At 37.1% G+C, this 15,322-nt stretch overlaps 1 protein-coding gene across 1 annotated transcript in view; it reads left to right on the top strand.

Annotated features, from left to right (window-relative positions):
• Window positions 1–14,666, top strand: part of LOC107085141 (plexin-A2-like) — a gene marked incomplete at its 3' end in the record, with an annotated part of 93,965 nt that extends 79,299 nt beyond the window's left edge. The window contains exons 15-22 of the mRNA XM_015375320.1: window positions 198–334; window positions 868–1,035; window positions 5,545–5,638; window positions 9,701–9,940; window positions 10,628–10,771; window positions 12,956–13,190; window positions 13,570–13,712; window positions 14,398–14,666. Coding sequence (XP_015230806.1) covers window positions 198–334; window positions 868–1,035; window positions 5,545–5,638; window positions 9,701–9,940; window positions 10,628–10,771; window positions 12,956–13,190; window positions 13,570–13,712; window positions 14,398–14,666 — 1,430 coding nt within the window. The remainder of the gene's footprint in view (window positions 1–197; window positions 335–867; window positions 1,036–5,544; window positions 5,639–9,700; window positions 9,941–10,627; window positions 10,772–12,955; window positions 13,191–13,569; window positions 13,713–14,397) is intronic.
• Window positions 14,667–15,322: the final 656 nt, after the last annotated feature.

The raw sequence follows: 15,322 nt of genomic DNA, 5'->3' as shown, positions 1-15,322 counted from the left end.
ATATATATATATATATATATATATATATATATATATATATATGAATGCAAAGAGAGCATGTATTCTGTTTTCTGTATTAAAATTTTTTTTTATTTAAGGTTAAACCAAGGAAAAACAAAGGCCAGAAAACAAAGTTTTCTATCCATTGTTTGAATTGTGTGTTGCCTGTACAATAAACAGTTTTTGTTTTTCTGTAGATACCGGCCATCTTGGCTCTGACCCCAGGAAGAGGACCTGAGTCTGGGGGCACAAAGGTTACCATCGTCGGGGAGAACTTGAACGCTGGCAGCACCGTTAATGTCTACTTTGGGAATCAAACCTGTGAGCTGTACAGGTGAACATAATGATATTTTGCATCCCCTGATGTTTTGGTAATATTTCTTTTTATTGGAGCCCAGATGAAGAGCCACTTTAGTGAGATTGTGTCTGCACACCATTAAAGAATTAGTCTTCGCTTGTTTTACTCAAACACAGGATGAAATCAATTTATTCCATAAATGTGCACATTAGCTTCAAGTGTGCGCTTGCATTTTAAATAAGGAATGAGTAATGTTTGGTCAGGAAGTGATGAAACTCGCATCACATATTTCTTTTTGTGTATTAATAGAAGTCTATTTAAAGCTAAAATTCGGCCCATTGTAGTTGTCAAGTAGGTCAGGCAAAAGAGTCATTAGCTAGAGTACCCTTTAATTACAGTTCCCATCTCTAATGTGTCTGTAAAGGCAGGAGACGGGGCAGGCTCTAATGAATCGTCTCCCGTCATGCGCGGCTCATAACTGTATGAAGTCAGGGATTTGCCTCTGCTGCAGTGAAAGGAAAGACACAATCGAAAGCATGAATAATTCTCTCTTTCGGTTCTCCCACCAGGAGGAGCATGTCAGAGATTGTGTGCTTTGCAGCTCCATCGCTGATGGGAGCAGGACCAGTGCAAGTCAGTCTGAGTGTCGACCGGGCCAAAGCTCCTGGAAGGCTGACCTTTGAGTACATAGAAGACCCCACAGTCCAGAGCATTGAACCCCTATGGAGCATTGCGAGGTACCTCAGTGGGAACAGATGCTTTCTGCATGTTTTACATCAACACTTAGTGCTAGCTTGTTTAATTAAACTTTTTTTCCCTTTCAAGTTTAACTAAGTGTAAGAAGTTATAGTAAGGAATTTATTGTGAGCTGTTTCTCTAATTATTGTTAATGCGCTGTATCAAGTAATCCATTAATCAATCAATTTTTATTTATCTTTAACGTCCTGTAATGTCTAACAACCATTTGCAGCAAAGAGCTTGTAAAAAATTTTTTATGAAATTGCATGCATTACCTTCCTAAATGCACGCAATGCATATATACATACATTTAGAAAGGAAAATAATATTATAGAATAGAAAATCCCTTTACTGTTCCAAAATGGGGAAATGCTGGTGTTTACATCAGTAAAAAAGATTATATAAAAAAAATGGTAACACCAAAGTGGACCTTAGAAAAGTGTATAAGAATAATACTGTGCACCTGGAGATTAAATAACCAATATACAGCTATGGAAATTTTTACAGTAATGGATATTTGAAAATAACAGCAACATCAGAGATGTGCAAAAATTATAGAAGCATGTTATTTAACTGACTAAGGTAGAAACTGCAAAATCAGCATTAATGTTGGGAACAGTGATGGTTATAAAGTCCTACAGCTGCTGGGAGGAAGGATCTGTGATAACGCTCCCTGGTGCATTTAGGGTGCAGCAGTCTGTCACTGAAGGAGCTTTGCAGTTCTGCAACAGTTTCATGCATGGTGTGGGAAAAATTATCAAACAGAATGTTAATTTAGTTAGGGTCTTTTTGTTTTCCACCTCCTGCACTATAAATAACTTATTGATAAAAAAGCCATAATTTATTCCAGAGTGAAGAGTAAACAATCTTTAAAAAATTTAAAAACTGAATGCAAATAGAAAAATATAAAGGATAAATAATAAAGATGTGCATACATTTTCAGTTGAAGAGACCTGAAAAATGTTACAGTAGAACATTTACCCAATACTGTTTTATATCTATAGAATGAAATCAAGTATAATCATCGAAAAGAAAAGAAAAATGCTTCTGTCTTTTGAACTGAAACTATTTCCCAGGTTTCCAGCCTAATTGCTGATGGCTCTGCAGTCCATACTTGTCCTGGAAAGTCACAAATAAATCTGCATTCTGAGAACAAACTGCATATTTATTAAATAGACGATAGGAATGAAACATCTTTAGGATAATTGGGCCCTGGTATTATTGATCCTTTTGTTGGCCAGAAGACTTTTAAAGTCGGAACTCAGTTTCCAGAAAGTTAGTGAAAAGATTCCAGCTGTTGATGGATCTGTCTCTTGTGCTAGATCCTGTCAATTCTTTGGCTACTGCATTTTAAATAATCTGAGATTTTTATCTGGGAACTCTTTATGTTCTCATAATAGGGGGATACAGAACTCAGGTTTAGGTTAAAATATCTCTGTACATCTGTTTTGTAATCCAGTTAATAGAATTTTAGTAGAATATTGATTGTGGCAGAAGAAAATCAATGCCATTTAATCTCTAAAGAAATATTTGAAAAGCATTGCATGAAAGAAAGTACAAGAAATAAAATGTACGATTAAAATATTGAATACTTCCTGATTCTCCATATCACAGCAACTTTGACTGCAGAAATAAAACAACTGAACATTAAAAATCTTCATGTTGGTAAATAAAAGCAATAAGTAGTTGTTTATTTGGAACATGTATCTGTTGTGCTATATTTTCCTTGCACTATTATACTTGTATCTTGCTGAGATGCAATTTTTCTTCAAGGTAGAAAAAAAACTTGCAGTGGTATATTTTATTGACATGTATAGCTACAGTTTTCTTGGAGAAGCTGAAGGAGTCTCTTGATGGGCCTTTTCAGTAACTAGTCTGACCAGAGAGACGAACTTCAGTGCGGTCTAAAACCTAGCAGACCAATCACAGCGCGGGAGGCGGGCCCATAATGCAACAGTGACATTATAGTCAAAATTACATCTGCAGTGAAGCAATGTTTTATCAAGGCCCTTTATTAATCCCAAAAGAATTCTTTATTGTTAAAAAGTCAACAACTGACTATATTTTTACCTCACATCTGTAATTATCTGATTAATTCCAAACTGTTTCCTCTTACTCTGTTAGTAGCACCTTTGAAATTGGTTTCTACCCGCTTCTGTATAGACTAATACGCTGTTTGAATAGCGTGCATTTTTCTGGCTGGCCAAGCTAGTATCTAACAGCCATCAAGAAGTCATAAAGTCAAAACTGTCCTCTAAACGTTGATGCATATTTTATTGCAGATTAGCTCAGCTTTTAAAAAGTATAAAGCCCTCAAGGATATGATCTCAAAAAAATGTAAACCTTCATAATACTATCAACAATACTAATATAGTAAGAAGTCTTTAAATATACGTGTGATAGCAATCTAAATGGCTTCGAAATTACTCTGAAATAAGTACTAGTACGGTAGGTTACTTAAAATAAAGGTCACACAGAGCTGTTGTCAAAAGTATTGTAGATGATAAAAAAGTTGGACATTGACATAGGATAGACAAATAATGTCTATGTGAAGAGAAGACACAACCGATAGTTAAAACAAACCGATAAATCATCTGGAAAAATGCTTCTAACACAGGTGAGGATCATATTACCTGTGTGGCACCAACAGTTAAATGGACGTAATTTGTGTCTGGGTGAAATTAGCACCAGAACCCTGCAGATTAGGCCTTAGAGTGTCACTGTGGCCCGCAGCCTGGTGACAGGAAGGGCTTTGTGGAGCTGCAATCAAGAGCCCTCATCATAAATGTGCATTCCCACTATGAGGCCCTACAAGCTTAGATAGCCTTTGAAGTGTGAGAGCAGAAGGGCTGGTGCTCTGTTAGTTGCACTATGCTGGACAGTTTTATTTTTTTCCATGCTTTTATCTCTCCTTTCTCCTTGTGTATTCCTTAGCTTTAAACATTTTTTTTAAGTTTGCAGTTCAGCATGTGTTGTGATTAGAGTGGTTCTTATGATTTGAATCAATCTAGAAAGATATGTAAACAAGTAGCACCTGAATTTATGCCATGCCAGCCTCAGTCTCACGGCTGAATATAAAACAGCAGCCAGCTGGTTCTCTTTTGATCTTTCTCTTTTGGCCAATAACAAAGGGCGAGCTACCATTTATGCCTCCTCAAACATGCATTAATGCAAATTCTCCAGGAGTTGTTGATGGAAAAAATAACTGGTCTCTCTGTGGTTGCCGGCCTAATTAAATCAAAGAGGAAAAAGCAGCTTGTGTTCAGACTACCTGGAATTTTTTAGTATGGATACATATTTAGGGAATAATTCCTCTAACACACTGCACTATGCAAAAACCTTACCGACTTTTATTTTTTATGCATTGCCTCTAAGAAAGCTTGTCTTTTTTTTTTTGTTTCTAAGTAGGTCCTCAGGTAAAATATTTTTTTTCCTGCCTAAAATTAAAAAAGGGTAATAACTGAACCGTTTTTGTAATGAAAATGGCATGAACCATTTTTGCTCCCCTTAGAACGACCACAAAAAACAGTTGTCTACCTAAAAATGTAAAATACTTAAAATTAAAAGTATTTATTAGAAATAGGATATAAAATATGATATGAAGTTTGTACTTATGTGACGCTGGTTCATGCCAGGAAACTGCAAAGCGCTTTACACTGCATTCAGTCATTCACACTGATATTCACACACTGATGGTGGTATGCTACGGTGTAGCCACTGCTGCCCTGGGGCGTACTGACAGAAGTGAGACTGCTGTACACAGGTGTCACCTGGCCCTCTGACCACCATCAGAAAGTATTGTGAATGAAGCATCTTGCACAAGGACGCAATGACTGAGGGAGACAGAGCTGGGATTAAAACCAGCAACCCTCTAGTTGTAGAATGAACTCCTTCATTCTACACCACTGTGTTGTAGAAGAATAAACAAGAAAAATGTAATAAAAAATAGAAACATCTGCTATTTCCATTTTATCTATCCTCTGTTTGCCAAATATTCTTCAAAAGCTTCTTTGTGAATTATCTTAATGGTGCAAAAGCTCTGTTTTATGTCTTTTAAACTGCCTTAACAGGTCATTTTTGCTAATGCTTATTAAGAAATTGGAACATTTTGTGTCGTCAAATCAAACAGCTGGTTACAAAGTGCCTGCTTTTCACTTTTAACGGGTTCTTGTGTATTTTGTAAGCATTGGATCATCTCTCTTTGGTTGATTTTTGCTTTGAAGGATTCATAGTTCTACGTTTAGTTGTATGACCAAATAAAAAAAAAAAAAAAGCACACTGAAATTGCTAAGGTTCGAGGACGGGACTGAAATGTAATGAAAAATTCAAAAGTGTTCAAAGTAAAAGTGTGTAAAAGACTTTCAAGAAGCTTGGACAGCAACAGCAAAGGAGCACTTTTAGAAAAAGTTACAAGAATGTCATAATCCTTTGAAGCAACACTTGAAGAAACCAGGAGCAGCGTGTTTATCTTGTAGTATGCTTTAACAGCATTTCTTTCATCCAAACAGCGGACACACCACCCTGACAATAACTGGGACAAACCTGGATGTGGTTCAGGAACCTCGGGTTCGAGTCAAATATGCTGGCCATGAATCTGTCAATGTGAGTAAGACAACTTCTAATGTTCAGCATGAGTACTTACAAAAATAATAGGTAGATCTGCACAATATTTTCACATCTCAATACGTTTCCTTTGGATCTTATAGACAAGGTATATCATATTTACCAAGGTCCAAATGTGGCTTATAAGCACATTCATGCTACCAAGGTGTCTGTGTCTAGCTGCCTAGCAGATTTATACCTTTAGACTGAAAACTGTAAACATTCGTCTAAAATAGCTGCATCCCGATTATACTGAATCTGTAAACAGCAGCTATGGACAGACACTATAAAGGATGGTTTAGGAAAGGTGCTGGGCTTTTCCAACACAGGAATTTTATTTAATCGAAGACCTTAAATTTGAACCTATTAAATGTTTTGTTTGCATAATAGCCCTGTTAATCCTAGAGTTTTTATGTAGGTCACATCTAGACAGGGTATGTTATTTTAAACTATTTCTATTTTTTAATATATGGAAATAATGAGTAGAAAAAAACTGTTTGGGAAATTTCTTCAACCTGAGCTGTAGATCTCTGCTGCTCCTCCAGAGATGCCCTCTCTGTTGCCAACATAGTCACGTTTTCACAGTGTTCAGAAAGATTTTAAACACCTGTAGCGAGTGACTAGCGATATCTGCTTTGCTAAATACAATTGAACTCTGTCGTATAGGTGATTTTAATGTATGTGAATATTTTTTAAGGCACTGAAGTTTGTAATAGTAAATTATTTTAAAAGATCCTTTGTTGCTCTGGATAAATACATGTCAAGCTGAAAGTAAAAGGAGGATCAAAACTAACAAAAACAGCTACAAAAAAAAAAGGGAATTCAGAGCTGCTCGCTTAGATTACACTTTTAAGAACTTACATGGAAAACTCAACTTTTTGGGAGATGATTTATGGCGTTTAGATTGCTTGCCTTAGCTCTCAAAGTGATTGATTGACTGTTTTAAGCCATTGCAGCTCTGGCAGAATTTCCGGCACCCTCAGCCTGTAGTTTCTGACCACTCTAGGGATTTGCCAGAGCAGTCTAAAGGCTCGAAGCTCAAAAATCAATACAAGAACAAGTACCTGATGAGACTGCCAGAAAAACAACGAAGGAAGTATTTTTCTTTTAGCAGTTTCAAAATAGAGAATGTAAGAGCTGGCAGTAATATGTGAGTGAAAAAAGATTTGTTTTTGTTTGGCCGGTATGCAGAAAATGTTGTGTGTTAGAGATATGCCCTAAGCTAATTAAATGGTGTGTGTCTGATGCCAGCCCAGAATTTGAGCCAATCAATTAAAATTGCATGTTCTGCAGTGTCACTGGCAAGACGGAGATATATAGGGATTAAAGCTGAACTTTTAACCGAATAAGCTGTAAAACTGCCACCGGGTTTTTTTTATTGTTGTTGTATTTTTTTTTTATTTTTTTTTTTTGTCAGTTGTTCTTAATGGCATACATCTTGAACACATAACTTTTCTTCTCTTAGCTTTGAAATGTGTTGAGTAAATGGTGAATACTCTTTACTGACTTTGAGTAGATTGTCCAATGAAATCTAACAAACTGCAAATGCAACTTTCTTGATTTAAAAGTTAAATAAAGGAGCAAACAGGAAAAACATTAGGTACATTTTTGACAGTTTGTAACTGAATGTCATTTAAATGAGCAATTCATGAAAAATGCTTTCTTTCTGGGGTAAATATTAAATTTTTTTGTTATTATAAAGTTATTATTTAAAAAATAGTAACATATTTTTGTTTGTATTCACACTGGGGCATACGTTCAAGGAATTAAATCCCATTCCAATATTATTAAATACTGAAAAGTAGCTTTGCGTGCCACATTTTCTGTCCTTTTCTCTTATTTTTTTATAATTATGGCACGACTGTTCTCGTTGTGTTTTAGGTAGTGGGCATAAAGGAGACCAAATCCCAAGCCAACAGCCCATATATGTTACTAACATAAAAACCTTGAATGCATGCCACTTGAAATCCAATAGCCTACTGAAACTGGTTCAAAGCATTCTTGAAATGAAATGAAATGGGGATGTTGCACAGAGTGATGATGATGATGAATACGAATGAGTTGTGCACAGTGTGCTGTAGTTAAGCTGATCAAATTATTAATAATGTTCATAACTGAGCCATCTGACAGTCTGTCAAAGTAAATCAATCTCACAATATATCTACTGAGTCTGCAGTACAGTATGAATGTATTACCATTCCAGTGGTGATCTCTGATAAGAATTAAAGAAGCAAATATATCTTTATGAATGAATGGATAGATATTTAATTTAATCAGGATGATAAACACTTGGATTGAGATGATGCAAAGAATCAATAGATGCACATTTTAGAGACCATCAGTTGAATTGATCAGCACAAAGCCCCAATCCCAGAAAGTAGCAGGCAAAAATCTATACATAAAAAAAAGAGAAACTACGTTTAACATAGCTGATCAAAATCATATAGATTTTATAGAGTTTATGGAACTTTTGGAAATTTGTAGGAATTATTTTAGGCCCTATAGACATAATGCGAGCTCTGAGAAGATTGTCCTGCCCAACCGCAACTAACAGCTGTAATGTAGGAGACAGTGAAGCTTACGGTGTTACAGGAGGGATTTTTATTTATCAGCCAATCAAGCAAAGATGACGCGGAAAAAAACAAAACAAAACAAAATAGAAACACTCCTAACAAGTTATACATCAGGTCAGTGTTGATATTTCGAAGCAACCAGGCAAATCCATGTCTTCACTGATGGAGAAAGAGAATGAATTGCACAAAGCAACTGGACACTGATTTTAAAAAATGCCTTAAATTATGGAAATGCAATTTAAGGTAATAACTTAAATTACACGATATATTATAGGCTTTCAGTAAAATCAGTATAATTTTAACTGATCACAGTAATCCTGAACCAAACTTATGCAACCAGAAGTTACAACATATATTTTCATATTATATGAAAACTAAAAAGGTCTGTGTGGTCCCACAGACCTGGTTCATGTATTGGGTTTCTTAAAACAATTTTTTTTTATGTTATTGGGATAGAATATTCCACACTAAACATTTGGGGTAACACATATCACACATGATATGTAACACATAGCCCTTATTTTCAATTATTCTTAATGATATACCTATGACTACAATGAGTTTGTTATTACATCTGTAATGTTAGGCAACAGAAAAAGAGGTTCAGTTCTTGCAGGTCAGGAGCATTTCAATGGGACAAATTGCAATCACACATTGGTCAGTTACTGACCAGCCACCCCCTAGGAATTATTGAAAGGTTGCATTATATTCACTATCATTTCAACCCTGACTTTACATAAAAGGGCAGTTTGGGGGCATTACTTATTTTAGTCACCTTTTGTCCAGTACCAGAAGGGATTGAACAACCCTGTATAGGTCTGATTAAGGAGACTTCCTTTTATTTTAGCAGCACCTTGGCTGGCAGGTAGTCCCATCCCATCCCTCTCTTCTTGGCAGACAGAGAATCACACTTTTTGAATCCAGCAGAGCATGAACCCAAAGATGTGAAGGTGCTGTTACCATTGGCACAAGTATTAAACCAGTTACTTTTGGTGTGCAGAAAAATATTTCTACCTTAACTTTACCAGGTAACCAAAACGTTTTGAGTTTTAACCATTTTTCAGATTGTATAAACTCAGATCCACATTAATTGACATGATCATTTCCAATGATTATAGATAAAATGGATCAGGGTTTAATTTATATTGAATTATAAAACCAGCAACAACTTTTAATACATTTTTACCAGGCACTACAACTGTTTTCCTGAGCATAGCAAGCCCTAAAGCATTATACTAATCATGTTTTTTGACCTCGGGATCCTGTCAGCGTGGATAGGAAGGTGCTTAAATATGTCCAGCGATGACATTTTGAAACGACCTGAGGCAGACCAGCTAAAATAGATGAAAGGTCATTTCAGAGGTTTCTGTGCTTGTTACACCACCAAACACGAGAGTGAACATTTTCCATGAAAACATACTTACAAGATCAGGTTGTGTGTTATCTTCTATTGGGATTAAGTGGGAAATCTATTTTTATTTCTCTGCAGGTGTGTAAAGTTTTGAACACAACAACCATCAGCTGCTTTGCCCCTTCTCTGAAGGCGGATTACCATGCCGACCAGGAAACCATAAAACACGTGGATGAGTTTGGCTTTGTCTTCAATAACGTTCAGGCTCTGCTCACCTACAACAGCACAGGCTTTGTCTACTACCCCAACCCGTACCTGGAGCCGTTAAGCCTCTCAGGTGTTCTGGAGCAGAAACCTGGAGCTCCCATCATTCTCAAAGTAAGCGAGAGGAGTCCTCCCTTTACATGATCACAGAATTACAGGGCTTAGTTTTCAATGTCAACTCAATATAAATGTGCCAAAGCATTAAGTTTTTGAAAAGCTATAATGTTGAACATCTAAATGAGGGTATTTAATTGAGCTCCTGACTGCTTGTATCACCATTGTTGCTAAAAAAATATATATATCTAATGTAGTAGCAAAAGTTCTTATCCAAAAATACACACCAATCTTTAATTTTTCAGGGATTTTCCTCCCGATTTGCTTTTGTTACTCTTTGAGCCACTGCTAGATATGTTTAGAGTTGTCTGACTTGCAGGAATAGCATAAGATATGAGCCTGAGTCTTAAAGGAAATTGGAAATTGGCACATTTTGACTCCGTGTCAAAGTGCAATTTACTACATGAACCCACTGCTAGTTTTCCTTCCAGATGACTTCAGTAATTTTTATAATGCTTTAAAATTGTATTTGATGGTTTGGTGAAAGTTGGACATTAAAAGCTTATTGGAAATGAATATAATTGCAGGTGTTGTGGCTCAGCTACATATTAAATTATAATCAGTAAATCTACTTGGATTTAAATAGGCTTGCTGATAGATTTCCAGCAAAAGTAGTTCTTAAGACACAAAATGCATTAAAGGATAGAGATTTAGTGTTGTTGACTGGTTCTCTTAACTCCTTTACAGGGTCGTAACTTGGTGCCATCTGCCTCTGGTGGAGCCAGACTGAATTACACTGTGCTGATCGGAGATACTCCCTGTTCTCTCACTGTGTCAGACACTCAGTTGCTCTGCGAGCCACCAAACCTCACCGGGCAGCATAAAGTCCTAGTGAGTTTTAATGTCAACCTTACCCTTATGTTATAATGTTTTTTTCTTTTTGTCCTTTTTTCTGCATCAATGTGAGTAGCTCTCTGTAGGTCAGTGGTCTTCTTTACGTCATGGTGTTTTTGGGTCAACGGCTGGCTCTCAGTTAGTCTCTAGCTTTCTGTCATTGTCTGTCCCTCATGGTCTGGTAGGTTCCCCATTACGACGCATTGTCGTCTGGAATTATTGACAAATGAGCAAATAATGACAATAGAGCTGAATAGAGAAGAGTAAGCTGATGCTCCTTTTAAAAAAGGACAAAAGTAAACTTGATGAGGTCTTTTAATTCCTCAACACAACTTTTCATTATGCGGGTGTACTACAGCACACTCCTGCTGTTTTAGACACAAAGTCATAAATGTTAGGAATGTTTTTTCTTGTTACTGCAAATGAAAGGCAAAAATTTAGATTTACACATTATGTGTTCATTTCCCCCCCCAAAAAGTTTAAAATCCAGAGATTGTTGATGTTTTCTGCACCTTTTGTATGAATTAGTGAATCAGTACTGTGTGCTGTGTGAGCAGTACTGGCTCTGCTGAGTGCTCTTCAACTCATCTGCAGTTTAGAGTTTTGTGTCACCTCTTCCTTTTTGCAATACTTAATGCCAGGGGTCTTTAAATCCAGTGGTCAAGGTCAGGGTTGTCCTGGAACTAGATGTTTCCCTGACCCAACACACCTAAACAAACAGCTAATTACCTCCTCAGAACACAGTGAAGCTCTCAAGACAAAGCAAATGACCTGATTATTTGATTTGTGCTGCAGGCAAGACAAATTGAAAATATACCAGTAAGTTACATTCACGTTACAGAACCTGGAGGACTGGAACTGAGGGGCCCGGCTCAATAGATTCTCTGTGGGGTTTAGGTCAGCTGAGTTCAGGGTTCTCACCAGTCTGACGCTGTACTTGGCCCTTTACAGCCACAGGAGGCAGCTTTCCAACTCTGTAGGAATGATGCTGTGGTCCATCGGCAGATTCAGCTTCAACTAAATCTATTCCACCCCTGCCTTCTAACGTTGCACTCTTACCTTCTTAGAGGTGCTGTTAGATATAATCTGCTGGACAGATGACAACTCACCAGTTATGCCCATGATTGTGTGGACCACAACATATTGTTCCTTTTTTCAAAACCCTTTTAATTGGAAAAATGTTGAGTTACTTTACTCTGTAGTTAAGGATTCTTTTAAAGGGGTAGTATGTAGGAATCACTGCCATCTAGTGGTGAAATGATTTCACTCCAATGAACACTGAAACCACTGCTTCAAACCCAGAATGTGGCAAGGGTAGCCTCCATGTCTCAAAGCGTCTCAACAATGCTGATTTAACAATGTCACCCGAAGTGAAGTGAAATCTCTACAATCTGGCATTTAATAGAACAAAAAGGCTTTGAAAGCTAATAAAAGCATTTAAACCTACAATTCTGTACCAACATGATTGGTATACATTTGTGGGATCTACTGTTATGCTTAATATGGTAACGAGAAACACTGACAAAATAAACTGAGAGGAAAACTTTAACTTAACTTACATGTGAACTGTAGGAGAAACTTAGTAACTTTGGCGTCCATTTTTAAAATCTTTCTCCTTCATTAGCTCCTTCCACCTGGAGGAGGCTTGCTCGGCATTTATCAGCATTTTTTTTTCATAATTTCTCTGGTTTTGTCATCTTTTAAGCTCATCATCACTTCTTGGGGATGGTGAAACCATTTCTTCTGCTGCTGCTGCATATGCATGGTCCTGCATTGTGCTGCAGTAGTGCAGACTCTTAGTTGTTGAGTTAGTCTCACCAGATGATCTTCACCGCCACTTCTCTACCCCATTGGACTGCCAGCAAAAGGGCAACAAGTTTTTGTTTTCCTTGTTCATATTTTATCCCTTACCGGCATCTGTACGTTCAACATGGCAGACTGTCATAGCGCTTCACAAACAGGCAACCAGCCTTATGCATAAACTAATATCAATTTTTTCTCTTATGATTCTTCTCTCTGATTATTAGTCAATCATCGAATTCAGGCAGTTAAAAAAGAGAAATTGTTACACTTTATCCCTCTAGATTTAGAGAAATATATATTTTATTAATATTCGTATGGAGGTGCAATTGGTTTGTCAATTAAAAAAAACATTATTTTTTCTTTCTCTTCTCTTAACAGGTGCAAGTAGGTGGATTGCACATCTCTCCTGGAGAGGTGCACATCCGATCAGACAGCTTGCTCACCATGCCCGCTATTCTAAGCATCGCAGCTGGTGGAGGGTTGCTCCTCGTCATTGTCGTCATCGTCCTGCTCGCCTACAGACGAAAGTCGCATGAGAATGACCTCACTCTGAAGCGCCTGCAGATGCAAATGGACAATCTGGAATCAAGAGTAGCTCTTGAGTGTAAAGAGGGTGAGTGATGTTTGAGATCCAACACTTATTTCAAAAAGAAGATGATTCACCACTTTTCCAACAAGTAGCAGAATATAAAAGAATACACAGACTAACCCCGAAAACCTTTTTTTTTTATTGTACTAGAAAATTCTTTTAAATTTTTTTTTTATCATTTAACATAGAAAGCAATATCAAAGTTGGGAATATACTTATTTGGAGAGTACAAGTCATACTACAGGTGTTTATACATGGGTGGAGCTCTAAGGTAAAGCAATCATCAGGGATGGCTCTTATGAAATGTACATAATTACAATTAGGCAGTTCTCAGGTACTACTCCTTCATTTAAAAGTTGGACAGAAATTGGCTGACTGTTTAACAAATTTGTCTTTTGTGCAGCGTTTGCTGAGCTGCAGACGGACATCAATGAGCTAACCAGTGATCTTGATAGAGCTGGCATCCCCTTCCTGGACTATCGCACTTATGCAATGAGGGTTCTCTTCCCAGGGATCGATGATCATCCTGTGCTGAGGGAGCTGGAGGTGAGGAGCCTCTGCTGCAGCTCCTGCTGCACTTACAGTACAGTTTAAATATGCTGATCTTAAGCCTTAAATTCCTGCAAAAATGTTTACAATTTAATATAATTTTAATCTGTTCCCTCTAAATAGGCTGAGCAACTTATGATGGCATGTTAGATGTTTTCTGCCACCCTGCACCTCTGCTGTTTGTTAGAAAATGCTTTTTAAAAAATCCTTTTCTGTTGTCTACATCTTAGGGGTTTAATTTTGAAGTATTTGAGATTCATTTTTGAATAAACCATGATGAAAATTAATGCAGCCTTTTTGCAGAAAAGTTGCACAAGGTCAAAACTAGTTAGTTGAGTTTCTTTAATCAGCCCTTATTATGCTCACACTTACATGTAGTCTTAAGGAGCTCACTGATTGCACCTCATTTTGTTTAAGGCAAACGCCCTTAATTAGGGTAAAAATTACAATTTGTACTTGTACATTTTGAAACAAAGATATGAATAGACTGCTTCCTTTATTTTTTACTTTAAGCAAAGCACAGATCAGTCCTTCTTGTTTGGACTTTCCTGTTTAAGGTGGTGTGGGAAATCTGTCATGCCTGTTTCATTCTGTTTTTATTGTTTTCTGACTCACCCTTCAGCATGCGCTATCTGATGTGTGTATGACTCTTTGTGTGTGCAACTATGCATGATACATGCAGGTTCCTGGGACTGGACAGGCCAGCGTGGAGAAAGCCTTGAAGCAGTTTGCTCAGCTGGTGAATAACAAAGTATTCCTGCTGACTTTCATCCGCACACTGGAGACGCAGCGTTCCTTCTCCATGCGTGACCGGGGCTACGTAGCTTCGCTCATCATGACTGCCTTGCAAGGACGATTGGAGTATGCAACAGACATCCTTAAGCACCTGCTCTCTGACCTTATAGAACGCAACCTTGAGAGCAAGAACCACCCCAAACTGCTCCTCAGGAGGTATCCTTCAAATTCCATAAAAGCTGGCTTATATCAAGATGCTTTTCACCTTTGAGAAAGTTTACATATCAGTCCATCTTAGAACTTATCAACCCAATCTAAAAAATAAATACTCATATTCCCAGAGCAATCCTTTCTAAAATGATATTGGAGGAGTGTGTATATTCCTTGTAACATACTTTTTAATGTACTTAAGAAAATCTGATAATTGAACTAATAACTGTTCATTTATTTATAAACAAAATAAAAACATTAAACAACCATCTTACATTAAACAACACTATTTTAAGCTATTGAAGATGATTAAATAACCAGGCGACAAGGACTCAAAGTGCAAATAATTAACTGATTTAAGTTTAAGAATTACCTAAAACGCATTTATTTCTCAGAAGCTACACAGAAAGGATCATGCATGGCATAATTCAGATTTCTGGTACCTCATCCTAATAAGTAAAATGGAAATCCATTAACTTCCTCAGCACTAGATGGTAGCCTCGGCAGAACAAAGCATGGATCAGAAGACAGGTGTTTGATTAAGGCAGAAAGGCAGGTGAAGCTAGAGATTCGAAGATCTCTATTAAGCTCTACAAATGACAATGTTCTATCACTTTGGTCTTATAAGGGATATTGTTACTCATATTATTTTCATTCATTTG

The sequence above is a fragment of the Cyprinodon variegatus genome, unplaced genomic scaffold (assembly GCF_000732505.1).
Source record: "Cyprinodon variegatus isolate N-32 unplaced genomic scaffold, C_variegatus-1.0 Scaffold117, whole genome shotgun sequence".
Lineage (NCBI taxonomy): Eukaryota > Metazoa > Chordata > Actinopteri > Cyprinodontiformes > Cyprinodontidae > Cyprinodon > Cyprinodon variegatus.
This window is presented reverse-complemented; position numbering and strand designations above follow the sequence as displayed.